We start from the raw sequence: 21,084 nt of genomic DNA on the forward strand, positions 1-21,084 counted from the left end.
GACTGATGCTGTCGCTTGCAAATTTTTTCATTGTCACCAGGATAAAGGATTCTATTTTTAACTTTCTTGTTGAAAATGTTTCCTAATAGGATACTTTTCTGTTGAAATGAAAAGAATTTTGAAAATCATAATTCACAAGTTTTGAATGACTTGTGCTGGACTGGGAATATACATCTTTTTTAATTGAACTCTTAGTAGTTGGGAAGTATTAGCCAGGTGAAGACGAAACATTTATTTTCAGAGAATCTAAAGTAAACTGACCTTCTAAAATTCAATTAGCTAATTGAGGTTCTGAGGTTTTGAGTTGGCATTGTACTAAGTTTGTGTGTTTGTTTGTATTTAATTGCAGCCATAAAAGAAGTTTTTCCTTGAATTATTAGTGACTTATTCTGTTGTTATGGGTTTAGCCGTGTGATGCAGGATCATCCATGTCTAGAAGTAAGGCCAAATATGCCAGATCCCGAGTTACTGTAGCAATTATTATTTACTCACTATAGCAATATTGTTCATTCGATTGTAGCAGTTCATTACTTTAGGGGCTTTTATGTCTTTTGAGTCTTTTTATTTGCGGATGTTCTTGCCCTAGCCTTTCATAATAAACTAGAGGGCTACGATTACTAGCTCTTGTGGGAGATTAAGGTCTGGGATATTAGGGTTTTTAACTTTGTATAAATCCTCTCCTAAAGGTGTCAATTTTTTTCCCTCTGAATTTAGTAATAAAATTTCAGATGTGAGTTCTCTCTTATTGTCATAAACCCTACTCACTCGTCTATTTTTTTGTTCCACTTCGATTTCCTACCATTATTTGGCCTTTTTTTTTGTGTTTGTAATGCTGCTGGAACTCTGTGTTCAGACACCAGAATGCAATTTTTGTGGCTCAACACTGCATCACTGACTGGTAATGATCAGTAGTAGCCTTTTCTCTCTTTTTGTGTGCATGTGCTTATGTGCATTTGATCATCCGCCTCTCTCTTTCACTCTCCCCCCCTTTTCTGAGTGTGTGTTTTTATGCTACTTAACCTCATTCAACTTGAATCATTCCCTTTTTACTTCATGGGATTTCATCCATAGTCACTGTAAGGTTCCTGCCAATCTTTTTATTTATTTATTTTTATAAACTTAATTTGTTTTTGAAGCTTCTTGTTGTTTCTGTTAAAGGCTTGCGACCCCCTCTTCTTGGCAAGGTTGGTTTCTTGAATCCATGGGCATCAATATATTTGCTAAGTGTTGTTTGTTAAGTAGTGAGGGAATGATCTCTCTTCTTCACCATGCGATTCTCCCTCTCCACTATCTTTTTTCTGTGCTTTAGTGTTTTCTCTCATCCTTTGTCATGTTGATGCTCTTTGGTTGCTATAATGGAACATAATCTTTGGCAAATGATTCTACTAGAAGGGAGAGGGATTGGTTGTTTTGTGGTTTTGATTGAGGAGAATGTTTCCAAGAATCAGTTGCTGAGGGCACCTGTCATTTTCCTCTTTTTGGTATGTGACCGGTTGCGACTCCGTCCAAAGCCCAATGGTGGCATGAGGCCTAGTGTCATGGGCAGAACACTTCACACCTTGTGAAGGCCGTGCTACTAGCTAAAGCACTCTTGCTTAACTAGTTAGCAAAAAGTATACAGAGGTTTACCACAAGAACACATTCACAAGCAATGAATGCAGAGTTAGCGGAAGCAGTTTTCTCTCTCTTCGTTCCCCTCTATCTCCCTCTAGAACTAAGATTTACTGAAAACTTTTATTTTTCTTGTGTTGCTGCTCTGTATGACTGGAAATGGATAAGGACAACAGTTACTTGCTGCCATCTGTCTGCCCAGTGTCCCTTCTAGCCTGGAAACCTGGCAGGAAGCAGCGGTAGCTGGCAACAAGGGCCCTGCAGGGCTGCCACCTGTTTACAAGTGTCCCGTCCTGGTTTCACCATGCCAATTTTTTTTTTAAACCCCTATTTCATTGTCAAAACATAATAACATAGGAGTTGGGTAACATACAGAGGTTGGCTTCAGCTGAGGGCAATAATACTCCTGGTAGGGCAAGGAATTTCGAAAAGGTTTAGGTTCGCTGGGTGGATGAGCAAGATAATTCTTCTAAGAAAACCAGGAAAAATGTAATAAACAATGTTGTAAGCACTTCATGTGTTGTGAAGTCCTAGAACTTTCAAAAGGGTGTTACAAATGAGGGGAGTATGAAGGGTACGGAATAGGAAAAATGGGGTGATGTGTCAGATAATCATAGAAATGATATTAGTGACTTTGCAGATGAGGGTGGTTTGCTCTTGGATCTGGTTTGAGATTGGTGTGGCTATGCTTCTGGTTCATCTGATTTACTTGGGGATTTATCATATGTGGCGCTGTCTCTGATGGAAAAGTTTAAAGGGCACTTTTATATTTGAGGAGGATGGTTTGGGTAAGGAGCAATAGTGTAAGGGATTCTGCCCACTCCAGTTGTTGAGGTTGATCGAAGAGACTTAGAAGCTCAACAATTAGTGGATGAGATGGTTCTCTGGTTTTTTGGTCCTGGAAGTAATGATTTTTTATTGGATGGAGATGAGAAGAAATTGAAGTAACGGGCACAGTGAACTAACAAACTTGAAGTTCTTGGTGAACAATGAGGGCTAGGGTTTAAAGAGGGGGTTTCTTACGTGACTTGTTACTTAGGTCCTTTTATTTATTTTATTTTATCATTATTTATTTTATTTTATTTTTGAGGATTGATTGTCCTCTTTATCATTGTATTCTTCTTTTTCTTTCTTAATATATCTTCTTTTAATATCAAAAAAGAATTTTCCAATGCCAATTGACATTACTTAATTAATGCACTACATGGTCAGTATCACTGTCAACTCATTAAATATAAAGTTAAAGCAACAACCATGAAAATTTATGAAAGTAATTTAAATTTACCATGGCTTAAGGGGTATGGTTACTGCGGCGCACTTATCAGCACTACAGTGGATGGTAATTAATATGAACTAGTTGTGATTTCATGACTTTCTTTTGAATAGATTTGTTTTGAGGAGAAGATTTGATTGTCTCAAGTTTGTGGTGGTGATTGGCCAGTATTGATGTATTTCCTGAGGTGGGTGTTAGCCATATCCATTTGATTTTTATTCCTGGAGGTTTGATGGGAGATAACTGGAGACTTTTGTGAAGGGTTTCAAGATCTATTGCTGTGACTGGATCTGTATTCAACAGGGACAGACCCTCAGAAAAAAAAATATAAAGGTTAACTGTCCATAAAGTGATGTTGTCAATGGTGTCATGGTGAAGATTGTAAGACTGGTGGGGCAAGTGTGGACTTGGTTGGGCCTGGGATGATTCAAGTTATTGTGGATTTTGGTGCTTTATTAGGCTAGTTTGGCTGCGATCTGGGCAGAGAAGGAGACTTCAATGTGAATGTTTTACCCTATAATCAACTAAGAAGTGCAATAAGAAGGATGAGGTAAGACTCTGTTCCTCTGGGGGGCCAAATATCAATGCCACAAAAGGAGGTCAGATTTTAGAAGTCTGTAAGAAGTTGGCTGTTTGTTCTGGTAGGCCTGGTATTCAAATGGACCACTTACATAAAAATGCCAAGCTCAGAACTTTATTTGCAGTACATATGCAAATGGAGATGTGTCAAGCAATGGGGTCTTGTTTGGTAGGTACTGGTGGAAGATAATTCTCAACAAGCTGAGAAGAAGGTACTGCAGAGGTATCGGTAAGATTAAATCAGGATACTACTTGAATAAGTGACAAAGTGCAGCGAAAACAGATTGAAAATGGTGTAAATTCTGATGGGGGGTGATTTTTAATGCTGATCAAATTTATAAGGTGGAAAATTACAGTGGGAGTCATCCAGCTAGTGGGGATAAACAATGTTCAGTTCCTGGGACAGAGTATGGAACATGCACATCGTAAGGCTATGGAGGGCTGATTTAGCATGGCACAGGGTTTTAGAGGAAAACCGATATAATTGGCAGGTTTGTACAAAGAAAATATTAAAAAGGAAGGATGATGGATGTTTTACACTTTGGAGATCCTAACTGAGATGTGAGACAGATAAGGGAGAAGGTTGGTAAGGGCAGTCTCTCAATGGCAAATAGTGTTTGGGGTGATTGAGTGATAAATTTTGTGAGTAATGCGGTTTGCATGTGCTAGCATCTCCTTTAGATCTTGCAGATATTCCTTACTTCGGGGATGATGGGGTGGATAAATATTTTCAGAAATATGGTTCTAACAGTATTTCTTATGCTTACTGCTGTCTGTCCAGCAGATGAGATGAATGAGAAGGATATTGAAGCCCAACAACTAATGGATGAGATGTGATTATGACTGTCTGCGCCTGAGGGACATGAAGTTATGGGATTGTGGTATGAACCGTATGAGAAAATGGCCTACTGAATAAGCTAATTTATTGTGTTATATACATTATGATAGAAAGGTGTTGGGATGGGATTTTTGAATTATTTTGGATTAGGTTTTTCATTTCTTTCTTGTTTTGAGTTTCTTTCGTCTTTCTAGTAAAAATGTTCTATATTATTGCATTAGCAAGTCTCATTCTCATATTTTTCTGCAATGTTCTGTAGCTTGGTCATGGTGTATTTGGTGTAAGCGGTTTGGTTGTTTTTGGTGGAATTTGTTCTATCAAGATTCTTTGGAGGCTCTTCTTTTAATGGTTTTTGGGGGGATAAGTCAGTTAAATGCTTGTGGAACCATCCTTTTTTTGTACTGGTTTGGTTCTTGTAGTTGGAGAGGAATGTTTGTTTTGAAGGGCCAAGTTTTTTTCCCATTGATGGAGGACAGTGTGTCCACTAATTTCCCCTTCAAAATAGGACGCTTTAGAAGTGAGCTTTTTTTCCATTGTTTTTTTATTTTTGTTTTTGTTTTTTTTTTTTTTTTAAATTTTGTTTTGCTATTTGTTCATCTCTCTCACTTCTTTCCTCTGCTGTCGTAGTTTTCTCTCTTAGGATAATTTCTTTTCTATTAAAAATGGTGATACTATGATTTTCTGAGGCTCATCTGTACATGTTATTTAAATTAGATAGAGAAATTATCATGATATATGATGTCTATTTTGACTATTCTTTCCTGCACCTGACTTGTCCTTCTTCCTATTAATTCATTATGTTGTGTTTTTCATTCATAATTTCTGGAATATATTTAAGTGTTGGGAGTGGTTTTGCAATATCAGCGATTGATTTTGATCTCATGAAATGGCCGTTTTGAAGGCTACAAAGATGCCAAGCATTTTGGGAGCAAACGAGTTAAGTAGATTTAGTGATAGTCCAGGAGATGCTTCCCTAGATGATTTATTCCATCCACTGGATAAACATCCAGAGGATGGGGCAGCTGAGGCTTCAACATCTGCATCTTCATCGCATGTGAACCAAGGAAATGCTGTTGCAACTGATGCTGGAAAAAATGACCTAGCAACAAAGTTAAGGGATGCAATTGCTCAAAAACAAATGGAAAATGAAATGGGGCAGAGAACTGGTGGTGACCTTTTACGGCTAATGATGGGCATTTTGAAAGAGGACGTGATTGATATTGACGGTTTGGTATGTTTAATGTGATAGGTATGCTTGGTTGATGTTTCATTCACTCACTGCATAACAATTTTTTTGCATTATTTTTCTTTTTGTTCGTCAGGTTTTTGATGAAAAATTGCCTGGAGAAAACCTTTTTCCCCTACAGGTACTCATCATTCTTTTCAACATAAGTGTGCTGTTGCAATTTCTTTGTGTAGGGTGTGCTCCTTACTTTACCCGTGGCCCTCTGTGGTTTTGATGTTCATCTTGCATATTGTTTTCCACTTGGTTTTGAAAAGAATTCTAATATTTGCTTGACTTTAGTTGACAGTTAGATTTTGTAAACAAGTTTGTTAAGAGGGTAGTTTTGAGATTGTGAAACTACACACGTCTGTAGATTCCTAATGCTTTGTATATCTTGTTGCATTGTGCTCTTTGTTTAGGAAATCTATGTGTGCCCTCCTATCTAAATGCTAGTTGGGCATACATACTTTAGTTGTGTTGAAATATATTTCAGTCTTTGGCATATTTTAATTCATTGGTTACCCTCAGTTCTCAAAATATAATCTAGCGGCAGTTGGAAAGTTTTCTAATGCCCAACATTAATCTTCCAAATTGGGACTGGCTTCTCATGTAAAAACAGTCTTGCCCTATGCTATTTTCATATGATTTGGAGAACATATATTACTGGGAGTAGGAGGTTTATAGGTCAAAGTTAAGCCTTACAATTTTGTTTGGAATTATATTATTTAATTATTTATTTTGCATTGAGGTAGTGTTTGGGAGTATGAATTTCGGACCTTGGATTTGGATTTGGATTTGAGTGGATTTTGAAAAATTTTAATACAATTTTATATTACATTTTATTCAAATCGAATACAAATCCAAATCCAAGGGCTCCCCAAACAAGGGTGAGTGTTTTTGTTCCTGCCGTTTCTATTGTTGCCTGATGAGGTAATTGATGTTTCAATTCATCTATTCTGGCAGCTGGCTATTTTTGACATTTATTCTTTTACATTGTGTTCTTGTGTCATCCTTTATGTAGAAAGTGTCTTGCTCCTTTATGCTATTTTGCTGTGACTTAGAAAACAGTTATTACTGGGATCAGGAGGATATATAGGTCAAAAACAAGGTTTAAAATTTGGTATAAATTGGTTTTTTTGGGCATTGCATTGAGTGTTCTTGTGCCAGTCTTTATGTTGTGGCCTGATGAAGTGATTTATGTTTGAATTCATTTACATTAGCACTTGGCCTTGAATGTATCCAATATAAACTAGGAAAGTTGGTGGCTTTGTGTCTCATCTCAAAAATGAATTCATAGGTGATGCTGACCTGAGGCAGTATCTCTGTATAGTGACCTGAGGCAGTAACTGTAAGCGTAGCCTCATAAGTTTTTAACCTTTTTCATTCTTTCTTTCACCCGTTTTGTAACACTATCTCTTTTGCTCTTGTGAGTTGTAGTTGGAAAACCTTTTGCCTTCATTGGAAGTTTTGAGATATTTGTCTCACCTGTTGATTATTCTTGTTTTATCAAATGATGTAGGTCCCTTTGGGTAATCTATTTCAAAATTGTCTTCTGGAGCAAGTTTTTGTTTATAATGGCAATCTTGCTTAGACAGGTGCTTTAGATGCTTGTGAAACTATAAAAAATAAGATGAAACTGGTGAATGGAAAATTCTTAGAAATTGCAGGATTGGAGGAGGAAAAAGAAGGAGATAGAAAAATAGAGGCTACATTTGTAAACCTGAAGTTATCTAAGAAGAACAACTCATAAAACAATTTTGATTCATTATAGAAATCTAATCCAAGGTTTTGCATTTTGATTTTGACTAAAGTTTTGAGGCTTGAAAAGTACTTAATTTTCGAAGTTGATGTCAATTTTGTTTCAGTTTTTAAAAATTATTGAAATTTAGTGAGGCATATAATTTTTTTTTAGTGGAAATTACAATACAATTAATAAATATAGTAATTAGAGATAAGCTCGTGATTTGTGGCAGAGTGAATAAAACTTAGATGCTGTTTAATAAATTTATGAAGTTTGATATAATAATGATTTACAATTGAAACTGCATTGATGATTAGGAAGGAGTTTGTTTACACCGAGTCATTATTATTAATGGGCACAATACGAAAATATTGATAATGATCTCAATTAATGTTTTCTTCTTAATCTCAACTCGTTAGATTACTTGTAAATCATGTAATGTTCTAAGGCTTATGAAAAAAGAATAAGGTGAATAGATTAATAATTTTGAAGGGTATTTTCATGCTAATTGAAGATTTGTTAAAACTTAAAAGCAACACAATAGCCAAAAATATTAAGAAAGTATATAAAACAAAATTATTATTATTATTATTATTTTTATTAACTGAACGGGCATGCGTATTTGTTTTGTGTGATGCATTTATTTTATTCACCTAAGGAAAATATATGACATTAATTTATTATGCTTTGTTCACAGATACCCATTTGCAGCCTGCTAATTAATTGGATAGACATGGGAATTTGTCTATTACCTGTTTATAAATGGGTTAATTTAAATTCAAACCTGTTTAACACTGACCCAGATCTGTTTTTCTACCTTTATGGAAGAGAGATTAAAACTTGGAAAAGTTTTTTTTGAATAAAATTCCTAAAATATATGGACACATGGAAAGAGAGTAAAATGAAAAAAATTGACATGGGGCTGAATTGCACCTAAACTCACTTCTAATATCAATGTAAATGCATGATTTGGAACCACAATTTTGTAAATAAAATACATTAATTACCAGTATGTGGTGTGTATGGCTATAATAATCGCATTAAACATATTTAATTAATATAACTGAAATCCATTAGTAAATTAAAAGTTATTATGCAAAATACAGCTAATTCGGACATAAAACATCGAATAGAATGTTGTGGGTAGTATCAACATTCAATTTTGCATAAAATTCCAGTAAAATTTGTCATTCATATCCTTCTTGTATTTATCTCTACTTTTGGGGATAGTGTTGTTTCTAAAGAAGAACTGAAGGTAAAAGATGAAATTCTGCCCAATCCAGTTCAATAATCTGCTGAGAAAGGCATTCAAACTCAGAATCTGTTGGACAGCTTGGGCCTCATGTTTTCTGATCATGGAGGAAATGAAGTCAGGCTTGGTGGTGGTAAATCTAAGGCAAAGAAGGATCAGAGGGAATTAGCAAATTTGAAGTGTTTGGTGAACTATGATAGGAAGGGATTAAAGAGGGGCTTTCTTGAATAAGTTCAGTGTTTTTTTTTTTCTATTGGAGGATTTAGTATCCTTGCTGTGAATGTACATTCTCTATCTTAATATATCTTCTATTGTTATAAAAAAATCTCTACTTTTGATTAAAAACAGAAGATTTATTAAGAGAGAATTTTAAATTTTGGAGTCTGATTCTCAAATTTCAGTTTCAAGGAAATTTTGCTCCATAGTCAAATTTTTGAAATTTTTTGTATAAATTTCAATGGAAATTTTGAAAGATGAAAATGGACTGCCATTTGATTTGGAGGGCATTGTAAAATGGAAATTTGGATGGAAATTTTGAGAATTTTGTGAAAATTAAGACCATGGGTTATTGACTAGTGGGTTACCGTAATGGTATGGATATTCTTTTGCTTTAGGTGGACTTAAAAAGGCATTGTTATGGTTAATTCCAAATACACTGTAATGCTGCATTTGTGAGAAAGGATTTCAGACCTTGGATTTGGATTTTGGTTGATTTGGACAAAATTCAATATAATTCTGTGTTTCATTTTGTGCAGATCTACACAGATCCAAATCCAAGGCCTCTCCCAACCATGGTTATATAGCTTCTGTTACTCTGTATGAAAGTAGTCTGAATCTCACGATTCTCACTGATTTGTTAGTTTTTTATTCATCATCTTTATTTTATGATGAGTTATCACACTACATGCATGAGCATATTGCCTGACAGAAAAATGTGCCCAGTGATTAAATTGTTCCCTTATGGAAAAAAGAAAGTTTATTAAGAGAAAAGGATAATTAGAGGAGGAGAATATGGCATCCTCCTTGGAGAAAACAGATGAAAAGGAGAAGAGGAAAAAAGAGAATAAGTACACACATCAAGACAATCAAGCTAAAAACATGAGGCAATCCTGCCGACAATCGGAAAACAAATTTCTGACAACAATCTGATGAAATGGTCCATGGGGAAGCTAGAATAATAATTCTCTCCCATAGAAATTGCGAAGGCTGCCCCATTAAATGTAGTAGCATTTAGCTTTTACCAAATGCCCCAAACCACTGCAAATATCCTTACTCTTGAAAAGAACCTTGGTGTCAACACTTCCATTGTTAAAGATGAAAATTGGCATGATTAGGTGGTTTTCAACTGTATGAAGTTTTGTGTTGTTTTGGTTGAAATGTCTAACTGGCTCAAAGCTCATTATGTGGTGGATCTGTATGATCAAAGGATGACTCCTTATGGTGCTTGAGAACACATGCTTGTAGTCAAAGACTAAAAATGAAATAATTCCTTTTAATGTCAGTTTTACAGTAGTTTTTCTTGATGTATTTTATTAATAAATTAGTGTATTTTTATTGATCCTTTCTTCAATTTTATATTGTTCTATTTGTGTGTTCTATGGTAGCCCTTTAGATTTCACTTTGTAATTTATTGATTTTAGGTTACACTTTCAGCCCACTTGTGTCCTTTTCTCTTTGTTCCTCCTCTGCTTTCTACTGTTGCTATCGTTCTATAGAATCAGAACTTTTGGATTGAAATTTGAAATCTTACCTTATCTTGAGTGGCAAGTTTTATCCAATCCTTATATTCTGTAACTCATCTGCAGCTGTTATGTTTTATTGGCTGATGCAGGCAAGTGAAATTGAAATGCTATTTGTATGCTTAAATAAATAAACTTTTGTATTGTTATCTCTTTTGGTTGGGTAATTTTTGTGGCCTTTCTATGTTTGCTTGCAGGCTGTTGAGTTTAGCAGATTAGTTGGGTCATTGAGGCCTGAGGAATCAGAAGATGTGATTGTGTCCTCCTGTCAGAAACTGACTGCTTTCTTTCACCAACGACCTGAGCAGAAAATTGTATTTGTTAGCCAGCATGGTTTGCTTCCTTTGATGGAATTACTTGAAGTTCCTAAAAATCGTGTATGTGAGCTATTACATTGCTTTTCCGAATGTATTAATGTTCTAACATTTATTGGATTTTTTAATGCTCTAAGATTATTTTATTTATACTATTTTTAAGAGTTAATGTTAAGGACCAGAAGATTTTCTTTGACTGCAGATTATATGTTCTGTGCTTCAAATTATTAATCAGATAATAAGAGATAACACTGATTTCCAGGAGAATGCTTGTCTTGTTGGCTTGGTAAGTGCTTTCCTCTTCTATATTTTATTTTGCTTTAGTTTCATGTCTTCTTCTTGGAAAGGCCTTTTAAAATTTCTGATGGGCCTGTTGCTTGAGGAGGCTTAAGAGCAGAATTTTGATTCTATATTGGGCCAGGTTAGAGAGGAGAAAATTCAGCAGGATAAATCGTAGCTGGGCCATTCGAATGGGCAGGCCCAAATGCTTAGTCAGGTGTCCAGTCAAAAAGAAGGCCTTCTTATGAAAACCTGCGAGGATATGGGAATTAATCTCTCTTCAGAGCAGAAGGAAGATGTGTCAGGTTTAGTGCTTTGATTATCTTCAAACATGAACTATGGTGGTTATGTCGAAAACAAAAGGGAAAAGGAGGTGGAATCAGATAGGTGGGTTGCTAAAAATTCTTCTAATTTTCTAGGGAGTGGTGCATCTATTCTGGAGAAAATTATAGTAGGCAGGATTCCAGGATTGAGTTCGGAGGATCTTCTTGTAAGGATTTTAATTCTTGTGGAGGTGAAAATCAGGACTTTATTGTTGGTTTGGAAAGGAATTCAGGTGATAAGGGAGTGAATTTAGATAATTTGAAGAGTCAAAATGTTTTTTCTTGTCCTAAGGAAGTGCTGTTGGGTTTTGAAAGGAGAAAGCATTTTGAAGATAATTGGGATTTGTCTGGTGAAAAAAAAAAAAAAAAATCTCAAGAGAGATTCTAAAGGTGTTTTAAATATAGTGTAGGAGCCAATCATTGAGAGGGTTAATACAAGCAAGGATAGTAAGAGATGGGGGGAGGAGGGTGTTTCAGAGGATGATAGTGTAGTAGTGATTTTGAATCTGATGAGGGTTTACTTTGGGATCGAATTTTGGGGCAGGAAGGATATTCTTCCAACTCTTCTTCTGATTGTCTCCTGGATTTATCTTTTATGTGCCACCTCCTCTAGAAGGTTTAGATGGAATTAATATTTTTCAGGATGATCTTTTTAAAGAAGAACTGAAGTTAAAAGGTGGAATGTTGCCTACTCCAGGTCAAGAATCTGCTGAGAAAGACATTCAAACGCAGAATTTTTTTTATTGCTTGGGCCTCGTGTTGTCTGATCATGGATGAAATCTAAGGGGAAGAAAGGTCAGATGCGATTAGTGAATTTGGAGTGTTCGGTGAATTATGAGGGGAGGAGATTAAAGAGGGGTTTTCTTGGATAAGTTTAGCCTTTTATTTTATTTTATATCTTTGTATTTTAATTTTTTCTTTTTGGTGTTTGCTTTTGTTTTTCCCTTTTTCCTTTTTAAGGAATTAGTATCCTCTCTATGATTGTACATGCTCTTTAATATATTTTCTTGTATTATAAAAAAATTATTTTATTTTATTGTCTACCTAGTTCTAATTATTGTTAAGTTACATGGCAGATCCCTGTTGTGATGAGCTTTGCCGTGCCTGATCAGCCTCCTGAGATTCGTATGGAAGCGGCATATTTCTTGCAACAGCTTTGTCAGTCCAGGTATAAGATTCTTCGTGGTCTAGCTGTTGTAAACTTGAATTAGGGGTGTTGGATTAAGCATGGAAACTTCTTTCATGCAGCTCCTTGACCCTTCAAATGTTCATTGCTTGCCGTGGAATACCTGTTTTGGTGGGCTTTCTAGAAGCTGATTATGCGAAGTACAGGTTTGCAGTTCCCTATGCTATGAATATAATAGTTATGTTTTTGAAATGCAAGGTATTAAATGTTGTTTAACCTTTTGATTGTCACACTAGTTGCTAGCGATGGAACTTGGAAGTGTTTTGGAAATGGGGTGAAAATTTCATGAAAAATTTGATACACTCAGAAACATGATGGTAGTTGTATGCAGATGTTCGCCAAATAATATGAATGTTCAATTTAATAGGTTTGTGGTCCTTGTGCTAAAATCATATTCTAGCCACTAGTGCAGAAGCTGAGAGAATAAACTACCGCAAAGTGAAACCATCGGAAATGACGGATAGAACTCCTTATATTTTATTTGATTTATTCTGATAGCAAAAGAAGGGATCCGTTAAGAGATTAAGAATTTACAAAAAGGAGAATAAGACATCTCCCTTTAAAGTCTGAAACAAACCAGAGTGAATTAAAACAAAAGACTGAAAAAGTATGCAATCAAAGGCACAACTCCCAAAAACTAACCAACAAGTTACTTCAATCTCAATGAACATCCAAAAAGCTCATTCCCTTGAAATACTTAAAACCAACACACCATAGTGATGTGAAGTAATGAATCTTTTCCCAAACCAACAGCCAATTCAACTTCTTTCTCAAGAATATACGGGAATTATGTTCCAACTATAATGCCCACAGGCCACAACAGAAAAGATTCAGTTCTTGACTTCTATATGGTGTATCGGGTTTGGAATTTTTAGAGAAGCTAGCTTTCTGAATTTAAATAGGCATTAGAGGAATTGGTTGGATTGATTTCGGGTTTTTGATGTTTTTGTTTTCCTCTGGTTTGTTCCAGATTTTTTTCGGGAGATGCCTTTTCTCCCCTTTGTAAATTCTCTTCCTATTAATGAATTTCTTTTGCTGTAGGAAAAAACCATAATGTCCACAACACTGCGAAACAATCACATTTCCATAGCTCTGCCCTGTCCTTTCTCCTTCCAAAACCCATTAATGAAGTGGCCAAAATATTCCTTGACAGAATCGGGACAAACTCAACTTTCCCTCAAAACCCCAAATAATTTATTCCATATTTTCCTAGCCAAATCACAATGCAGAAAGAGATGAAAAGCTGTATCTGAATTATTATTAAAGCAAAGCATGTACACATCTAGAGAAATTGCCGTCAGTGGTCTCTTAATCTGCAACAAGTTATTGGTATTGATTCTTTTAAGAATAACTTTTTAGAGTACTTTGGCCTTCCAAATACCATAATAAACGGGAAAAGAGGACTTAAATTGTTTAAGAATTCACAAAATTTTTACAAGAAAATACCCCCGAATGATGCAAGGACCAAGAGCGAACATCCATTCTGAAAGAAAAATGATAATTATTCAATAAAATCAATAAAGAGGACCACTCAGCCATCTCCCTATTATAAGTGTTCTCCTAAAATAAAAATCTTTAAAAGCCAAACGACTACCCGAATCAACAGCAACGAAAGAGATGACATTATTCTGCCCTAAGCACAAATGGAAGAGATGAGGGAAATAGGTGGATAAAAAAACATTCCCAAGCCCAATATCTTTCAAAAAAACGAATCCGAAAACCTGTTTTCACCAAAAATTTAGTGTTTAGAATGAATAAGGAATAAATATGAGAAATAGATCTCCACAGTCTCTTCGAAGAACATCTAAAACTAACATTGATATCCCACCCATTTCACTGAACCCAAACTTGTTCTAGAAACTCTATGCCAGAGGGAAGATTCCTCTAAGGGGAAATTCCAAAGCCATTTAGCTAAGAGAGCACTGTTTTTGGACTCTTTAACTTTCCAAGATACAACCCACCCTCCAATTTTGGCTTGCACACATCCTAGCTACCAAATGGTCCCAATGATCTCCGGCCCACTGGAAATCTTTCATAATTTTCTCAATCTTGCTAGCAATCTCCACTAGAATCTTAAAAATAGACAAAGTGATACAACGGGATACCAGATAGATAAGTGCGATTCTACCCCCAAGAGAGAAAAGGGTCCCCTTCCAACCATCTAAACTCTCACCCCTTCCACAACTGGATTCCAAAAATTCACAGATTTGGGATTATCCCCCAAAGGGATCCCAGCAATGTCAAAGGCCAATCTAGCACACCACACCCTACATCAGATGGCCACTCCCTAGCGGGTTCATCAAGCACATTAATAGCAATTAAACTGCTTTTACCCATATTAATTTTAAGCCCAGACACCCTCTCAAAAACATAAAGAATACCCAAAACACTCCTTGAAAGAACGATTATTATCATCTAAAAAGAAAATGGTGTCATCGGCAAACTGAAGATGAGAAACCACCACTCCCCCTTTCCCCACTTCCAGCCCTTTAATCAGACCTCTATCCACTGCCCTATCCACCATTCTATTCAAAACATCAGCCACTAAGGCAAACAGAAAGGGGGAAAGAGGGTCACCTTGTCTAATACCCCTCGAGACACTAAACCAAGGCGTAGATTCACCATTCACTACGACTGAAGAAAACACATTAGCCATTATCCACCGTTGTCTCTCAACAAATCCTTCGTCATAAAGACTTTATCCAGGAACTCCAACTAACTTTGTCATAAGATTTCTCAAAGGGCACCTTGGTGCAAAAAGTTCCTGCATATGCAGGGTCTGGGGAAGGGGCGGACCACAATGGGTCTATATACGCAACCTTACCTTGCATTTTTGGAAGAGGCTGTTTCCATGCCTTGAACCCGTGACCTCTAGGTCACACAGCGACAACTTTATTATTACGCCTAGGCTCCCCTTCTCATAAGCTTTCTCAAAGTCTAAATAAAAAATGAAACCACTCTTCTTTCTCCTTTAAATATCCTCAAACCACCTCTTTATCCACCAAAATGGCATTCACTATTTGTTTGCTCTCCTAACAAACTCTCTTGAGCATTTGAAATGGTCTTATCAAGCATCACACTTAGTCTATTAGCTAATACTTAGTGATAATCTTACATGCTAGGAACTAGACTAATAGGTTTGAAATTTGCCATCTTGATAGATCCACTCTTCTTAGGCACCAAAGCAATGAATGTGGAGTGTACTCACGATCCCATTCCGAGAACTTTAAAGAAGACTAAGCAAATCTTCCTTAGTCACATAGTCACATCCCAACAATCTTGAAAAGAAGCCATAGTAAAGCCATCCGATCTCGGAGCCTTATCCCTCTCTATCCCAAATAGAACACCCCTCACTTCCTTCTCCTTGAAAGGTCTCCCCAAGTGGGATATTTGATCTCTAGAAATGGGGTTTCACTCTAACTCCTCAATCATTGGTCTACTTACATCCTTGTTAGAGTACATGTTAGAAAAGAATTCACTGATCTCACAGGCAATACAACCAGGGTCAGAAATAATAGACCCCCTTCCCATGTCCAACTCCCCAATCAAATTTTTTCTAATTTCCCCCCTTCTCACGTCCAACTCCCTAATCAAATTCTTTCTAATTTCCCCCCTTCCCACGTCCAACTCCCTAATAAAAGTCTTTCTAAATTTCCTATTTGCTAGCCTATGTTAAAAAAACTAGAATTGCAATTACCATCTTTGACCCACTTAAACTTGGTCTTTGTCTCCAACTTCTCATTACCTTAGAAAGCACCTCTTCCAACTCACTCTTCAAAGGAACCATTTTTACCTACTCTCCGGGAGGTTAACATCATCTTCCTTCCCATCTAATGAATCCAACTTACCTAAGATTCTGGATTTTCTAATCCTAATATCACCAAACACGTCCCTATTCCAATTTTTCGACTTCTCCTTCAATCTCTTCAATTTTCTCATAAATTTAAAACTTTCCCATCCCCTCTCCATATCCTCTCCCCCAAGAGATCACCAGTGGCTTAAAAGTATCATAGTCCAACCACATATTTTCAAACCTAAAAGAAGTAGGACTCCTAAGATATTTTTATAGATTCAAACATAATAGGGAAATGGTTAGAAGTTGGCCACAGGAGAACAGTTTGGGAGAGAATAGGAAATTCATGCCCCCCACCCCACCCCACCCCACCCCAGGGAGGGGGGGCTTTATCCCTCCCCTTTGTGAAACAAGTAAAGATATCATTACCCAAAGGAGATCTCTCAACCCACACTCCATAATAAGGGAGTCAAAATGCTGCATGCTAGTAGTGACTGTGCTGCCCCCATTTTTCTCCTCTTAAAACCTTACTGCGTTATAGTCACCACCCGCAATCCACCTAGGGGAACAAATGCCATAAATATAATAAGAGCATCCCAAAAAAAAATCCTAAGAGTTGGTCTAGAAGGGCCATACACTAAGGAAATTTCACCATTGACTCCTCCCTCTTTTTCAACTGAAACAAAAAGGAAAAAATCCCTTCAAACTATCCAGTCTAGTGATAGAGTGAGTGTCCCACAAGTAGTAAACCCCCCGACGCACCTGTAGAAGGTAAAAAAATCCAATCCCTACAATGACCATCCCATATGCTCTTGAACCCTCCAATCTATCATCTCCAATTTTGTTTCTTGAATAAGAACAACATTGGGGGAGTGTCTTGTCAAAATCTCTCTAATCAAACTTCTCTTCCTAAAGTCCCCTAAATGTCTCATGTACCAAGTAATAATCTTCGTAAGTTAACACGTTACCACTCTTCCCCACACCCTTACTACCCTATAATTAATAGATGTTAGGTTCTTTAGAACTTTCTAAGCTTGCTTTTTTTTTCCCGTCTCACAAGTTCTAGGACTCAAACCTAACCTCACCTCATTGCCTATTGATATACTAATTTCTAACCCAGGCTATCAAGGAGTTTACGTGGGTATTTGCAGTCTGATCCACTAATTTCAAACCCAGGTTGTCAAGGAGTTTACGTGGGTCTTTGCAGTCTCTCTCTTCTCCCCCAAAGCTAAACCCAGAGACATCCCTCCCAGAAAAATCCTCCTTTGGCAAGGAATATTAGAAGAAAGGGTAGAACTCCTTTATAGCTCAACTCAAATGCAACTATATTGTTATCCCAACTACTTGGAGTTAGCTAGGCAAATTCAGTTTCACTCTTGCAAATGCTAAAATTTCTAGAAGTCCTTCATAATCGTGTCTTGTATTTTTTTTGTGCTAGATTCCCAGGTATGTGAATCATTTGACACTAGGAGCTTTTTTGATTGAAAATGAAGAATAGTATTAATAGTGAAAGAATATTTAAGACCAGAGAATAAGAAATCCTCCAATAAAAAGCATAAGAGTTAGAATAACCAAAAATTGTCTTTTCAGATTTTCTGCTAAGCCTATTTGGGGAGCATACGCACTAATGAAGTTCATTGTCTCTAGGCTAAAACTATCCTAATTTCAATGATCCTAATTTTAACACAAATTCTTTGTATACACAGCCGGTCCCAAGCCCGAATAAAGGAGTAGGGTTGTGTTAGGTAGTTAATAGCCAACGTAAAACTTTGTCAGATCTTATTATCTTGAATTCTTACCAAATTCACCTAGATCAAGGACCAGGTCAATATAAAAGGGAGAGGGTTAATAAGTTAGCACAAGAAACTAAGATAAGATTAGCAACTTGGAATATAGGGACTCTTACGGGAAAAAGTATGGAAATAGTGGAAATAATGTTTAGAAGGAAAATTAACTTAATCTACCTTCAAGAGACGAAATAGGTAGGAGAGAGCTAGAGAAATTGAAAAATTAGGATTTAAACTTTGGTACACTGGTAAAGAAAAACATAAAATCGGGGTGGGTATTATTGTAGATAGAGAGTAGATAGAGACCTAAAAGATAATGTAATAGATGTTAAAAGAATGGTGATGGGATCAATAAAATTATGATAATTTTAGGCCCAGAGATAGTGAACGTCATTAGTGCGTATGCTCCCCAAATAGGCTTAGTAGAAAATCTGAAAAGACAATTTTGGGAAGATATGGATCATATTTTATAAGGGATACCAATGTATGAAAAGTCATTCAAAGGAACTGATTTGAATGGTTACATTGCTAAGGATAATATAGGATATCAGAGGATACATGGAGGCCATGGATATGGAAATAAAAATGAGGCCAGTGATACAATCTTAGATTTTGCCATGTCTTACGATTTGGTTATAATACTTGCTTTATAAGAAGAGAAGAACACTTAATAACTTTCAATAGTGGGTACAATAAAAGCCAAATAGATTTCTTCTTAACTAAGAACAAGGACCGTCTATCTTGTAAGGATTATAAAGTTATTCTAGGTGAAAGTTTGGCTACACAACGTAGAGTCTTAGTATTAGATATACATATAAAAAAATGGAAGAGAAGGAGTAGCATAAATCAACACAGGAGGACTAGATGGTGGAAAATGAAGGGAGATAATATAGTAAAATTCAGCGATAAAATGAATAAAGAGGGTGATTTGATAGTAGGGGATAAGGTTGGTGTAAATGCTATTTGGAATAAAATGGCAAATTCTATCGTAAGGATAGTAAAAGAGGTTTTAGATGAGTCCAAAGGAAAACACTTGGGTAGTAAAGAAAGTTTGTGGTGGGATCAAGAAGTCCAAAAGGCCATTAAGACAAAAAGTAATTGGTATAAAATATGGCAAAATTGTAGAATTATAGAAAATTTTGTAAAATATAAAGAAGCGATAAAAAATGCAAAAAAGACTGTCAATGAAGTTAAACATAGAGCTTATGATACTTTATATACTAAACTAGATACAAAAGACGGAAAAAAAGACATTTATAAACTTGCTAGAGCTAGAGAAAGAAAATGCAAAGATTTAGGTAATGTAAAATGTATAAAGGACAAGAATGATGATGTCTTAATTAGAGAAGAAGACATAAAAGAGAGGTGGCTGAGATACTTTGATAAGTTGTTAAATGAAGACCGAAATGAAAGATTGAACTTGGAATTTGGAAGTGAGAATTGAAAAGAAGATTAAAAATAGGAGATTTTTTCGCAAAATTAGAGTCCTTGAAGTTAAGATGACATTTAAAAAATGAAAAGTGGGAAATTTATAATAGGACTAGATAAAATACCAATTGAAGTTTGGACATTTTTAGGGGATAAAGGAATTATTTGGTTAACTAATCTATTCAATAATATTATAAAAACCAAGAAAATGCTAGAAGAATGGAGGAAAAGTACTTTAGTACTTTATATAAAAACAAAAGTGATATTCAAAACTGTAATAACTCTCGTGGAATTAAGATTATGAGTCATACGATGAAATTATGGTAAAAGATAATTGAGCATAGAATAAGATTAGAAACACAGATTTCAGAAAATCAATTTGGTTTTATGCCTGCGAGATCAACAATAGAAGATATTTATCTTTTAAGAAGTTTAATGGAAAAGTTTAGGAAAAAGAAGGAAGACTTGCATATGGTTTTTATTGACCTAGAGAAAGCTTATGATAGAGTACCTAGTGAAGTGCTTTGGTAGATATTAGAAAAGAAGGGAGTTTGCAGTAGATATACGGAGGTCATTAAGGATATGTATGATAGAGTAGTGACTAGTGTTAGGACTGTAGGAGGAGATTCTAGAGAATTTTCAATCACAATAGGAGTACATCAAGGTTCTGTTTTGAGCCCTTATCTTTTTACTTTAGTAATTGATGAAATTACTAGAAATATCCAAAATAAGATCCCTAGGTGTATGTTGTTTGTAGATGATATCGTGTTGATTAATGGTAGTAGGAGTGGAGCAGAGTCTAAGCTAGAACTTTGGAGAGCTACATTAGAGTCTAAAGGGTTTAGGATAAGTAGGAATAAGGCAAAATATATGAAATGTAATTTCAGTAATGTAAGGAGTAGCAATAGAGAGAAGATTAAATTGGATAATCAAGAGATAAATAACATTGATAGATTTAGATATCTTGGGTATGTTATGCAAGGTAAAGGGGAAATTGATGAAGATGTAGTACATAGAATTATGATAGGTTGGGTAAAATGGAGGAGTGCGTCATATGTGTTCTGGGATCATAGAATACCCTTAAAATTAAAAGGAAAGTTTTATAAGACGGCTATAAGGCCAGCTATGCTTTATGGTTCAGAATATTGGGCAACTAAGAAACATGTACAAAAAATGAAAGTTGCCGAGATGCGTATGTTAAGGTGGATGAGTGGTTTAACATTAAAAGGTAAAGTATGAAATGAACATATACAAACTAATTTAGGCATAGCACCGGTTGAAAACAAGATAAGGGAGGAACAACGTAGATGGTTTGGGCATTTGAAATGTAGACATAGTAGAGCATCTATGAGGAGGAGTGAGTTTGCTATGATTTTTGGCATGAAAATGGGTAGGAGGTAGGCCTAAAATAACTTGGAATTAGGTAATGAGGAAGGATTTAATAGCTCTTAATCTAATAGAGGAAAATGCTTTGGATTGGGTGACTTAGCGGAAAAGGATTCATGTAACCGACCCCAGTTGGACTTGAGGCTTATTGTTTTTGTTAGAATAACCAAAAATTAAGAACAAAACATCGACCAATTTCACTGATCCTCAAAAGAGAAACCCTTAAAACAACCAGTAGCAATAGCCCATATTGAAGCCAAATATTGAAACCTGTCCAAAACCAAAAGACCATGAAGTCTTCTTCCCTTGAATGTACGAGTGTCCTTTCCA

The 21,084-nt window shown here is 35.8% G+C and overlaps 1 protein-coding gene across 4 annotated transcripts in view; it reads left to right on the top strand.

Moving 5' to 3' along the window:
- The window catches only part of LOC131154455 (MAP3K epsilon protein kinase 1-like), an 83,588-nt gene that overhangs the window by 34,750 nt on the left and 27,754 nt on the right, over positions 1–21,084 (top strand). For all 4 annotated transcript variants that reach the window (XM_058107248.1, XM_058107249.1, XM_058107246.1 and 1 more), the window contains 6 exons: positions 5,203–5,532; positions 5,624–5,668; positions 10,456–10,635; positions 10,775–10,858; positions 12,251–12,342; positions 12,423–12,506. In XM_058107248.1, coding sequence (XP_057963231.1) covers positions 5,203–5,532; positions 5,624–5,668; positions 10,456–10,635; positions 10,775–10,858; positions 12,251–12,342; positions 12,423–12,506 — 815 coding nt within the window. The remainder of the gene's footprint in view (positions 1–5,202; positions 5,533–5,623; positions 5,669–10,455; positions 10,636–10,774; positions 10,859–12,250; positions 12,343–12,422; positions 12,507–21,084) is intronic.

Source organism: Malania oleifera, chromosome 4 (genome assembly GCF_029873635.1).
Source record: "Malania oleifera isolate guangnan ecotype guangnan chromosome 4, ASM2987363v1, whole genome shotgun sequence".
NCBI lineage: Eukaryota > Viridiplantae > Streptophyta > Magnoliopsida > Santalales > Ximeniaceae > Malania > Malania oleifera.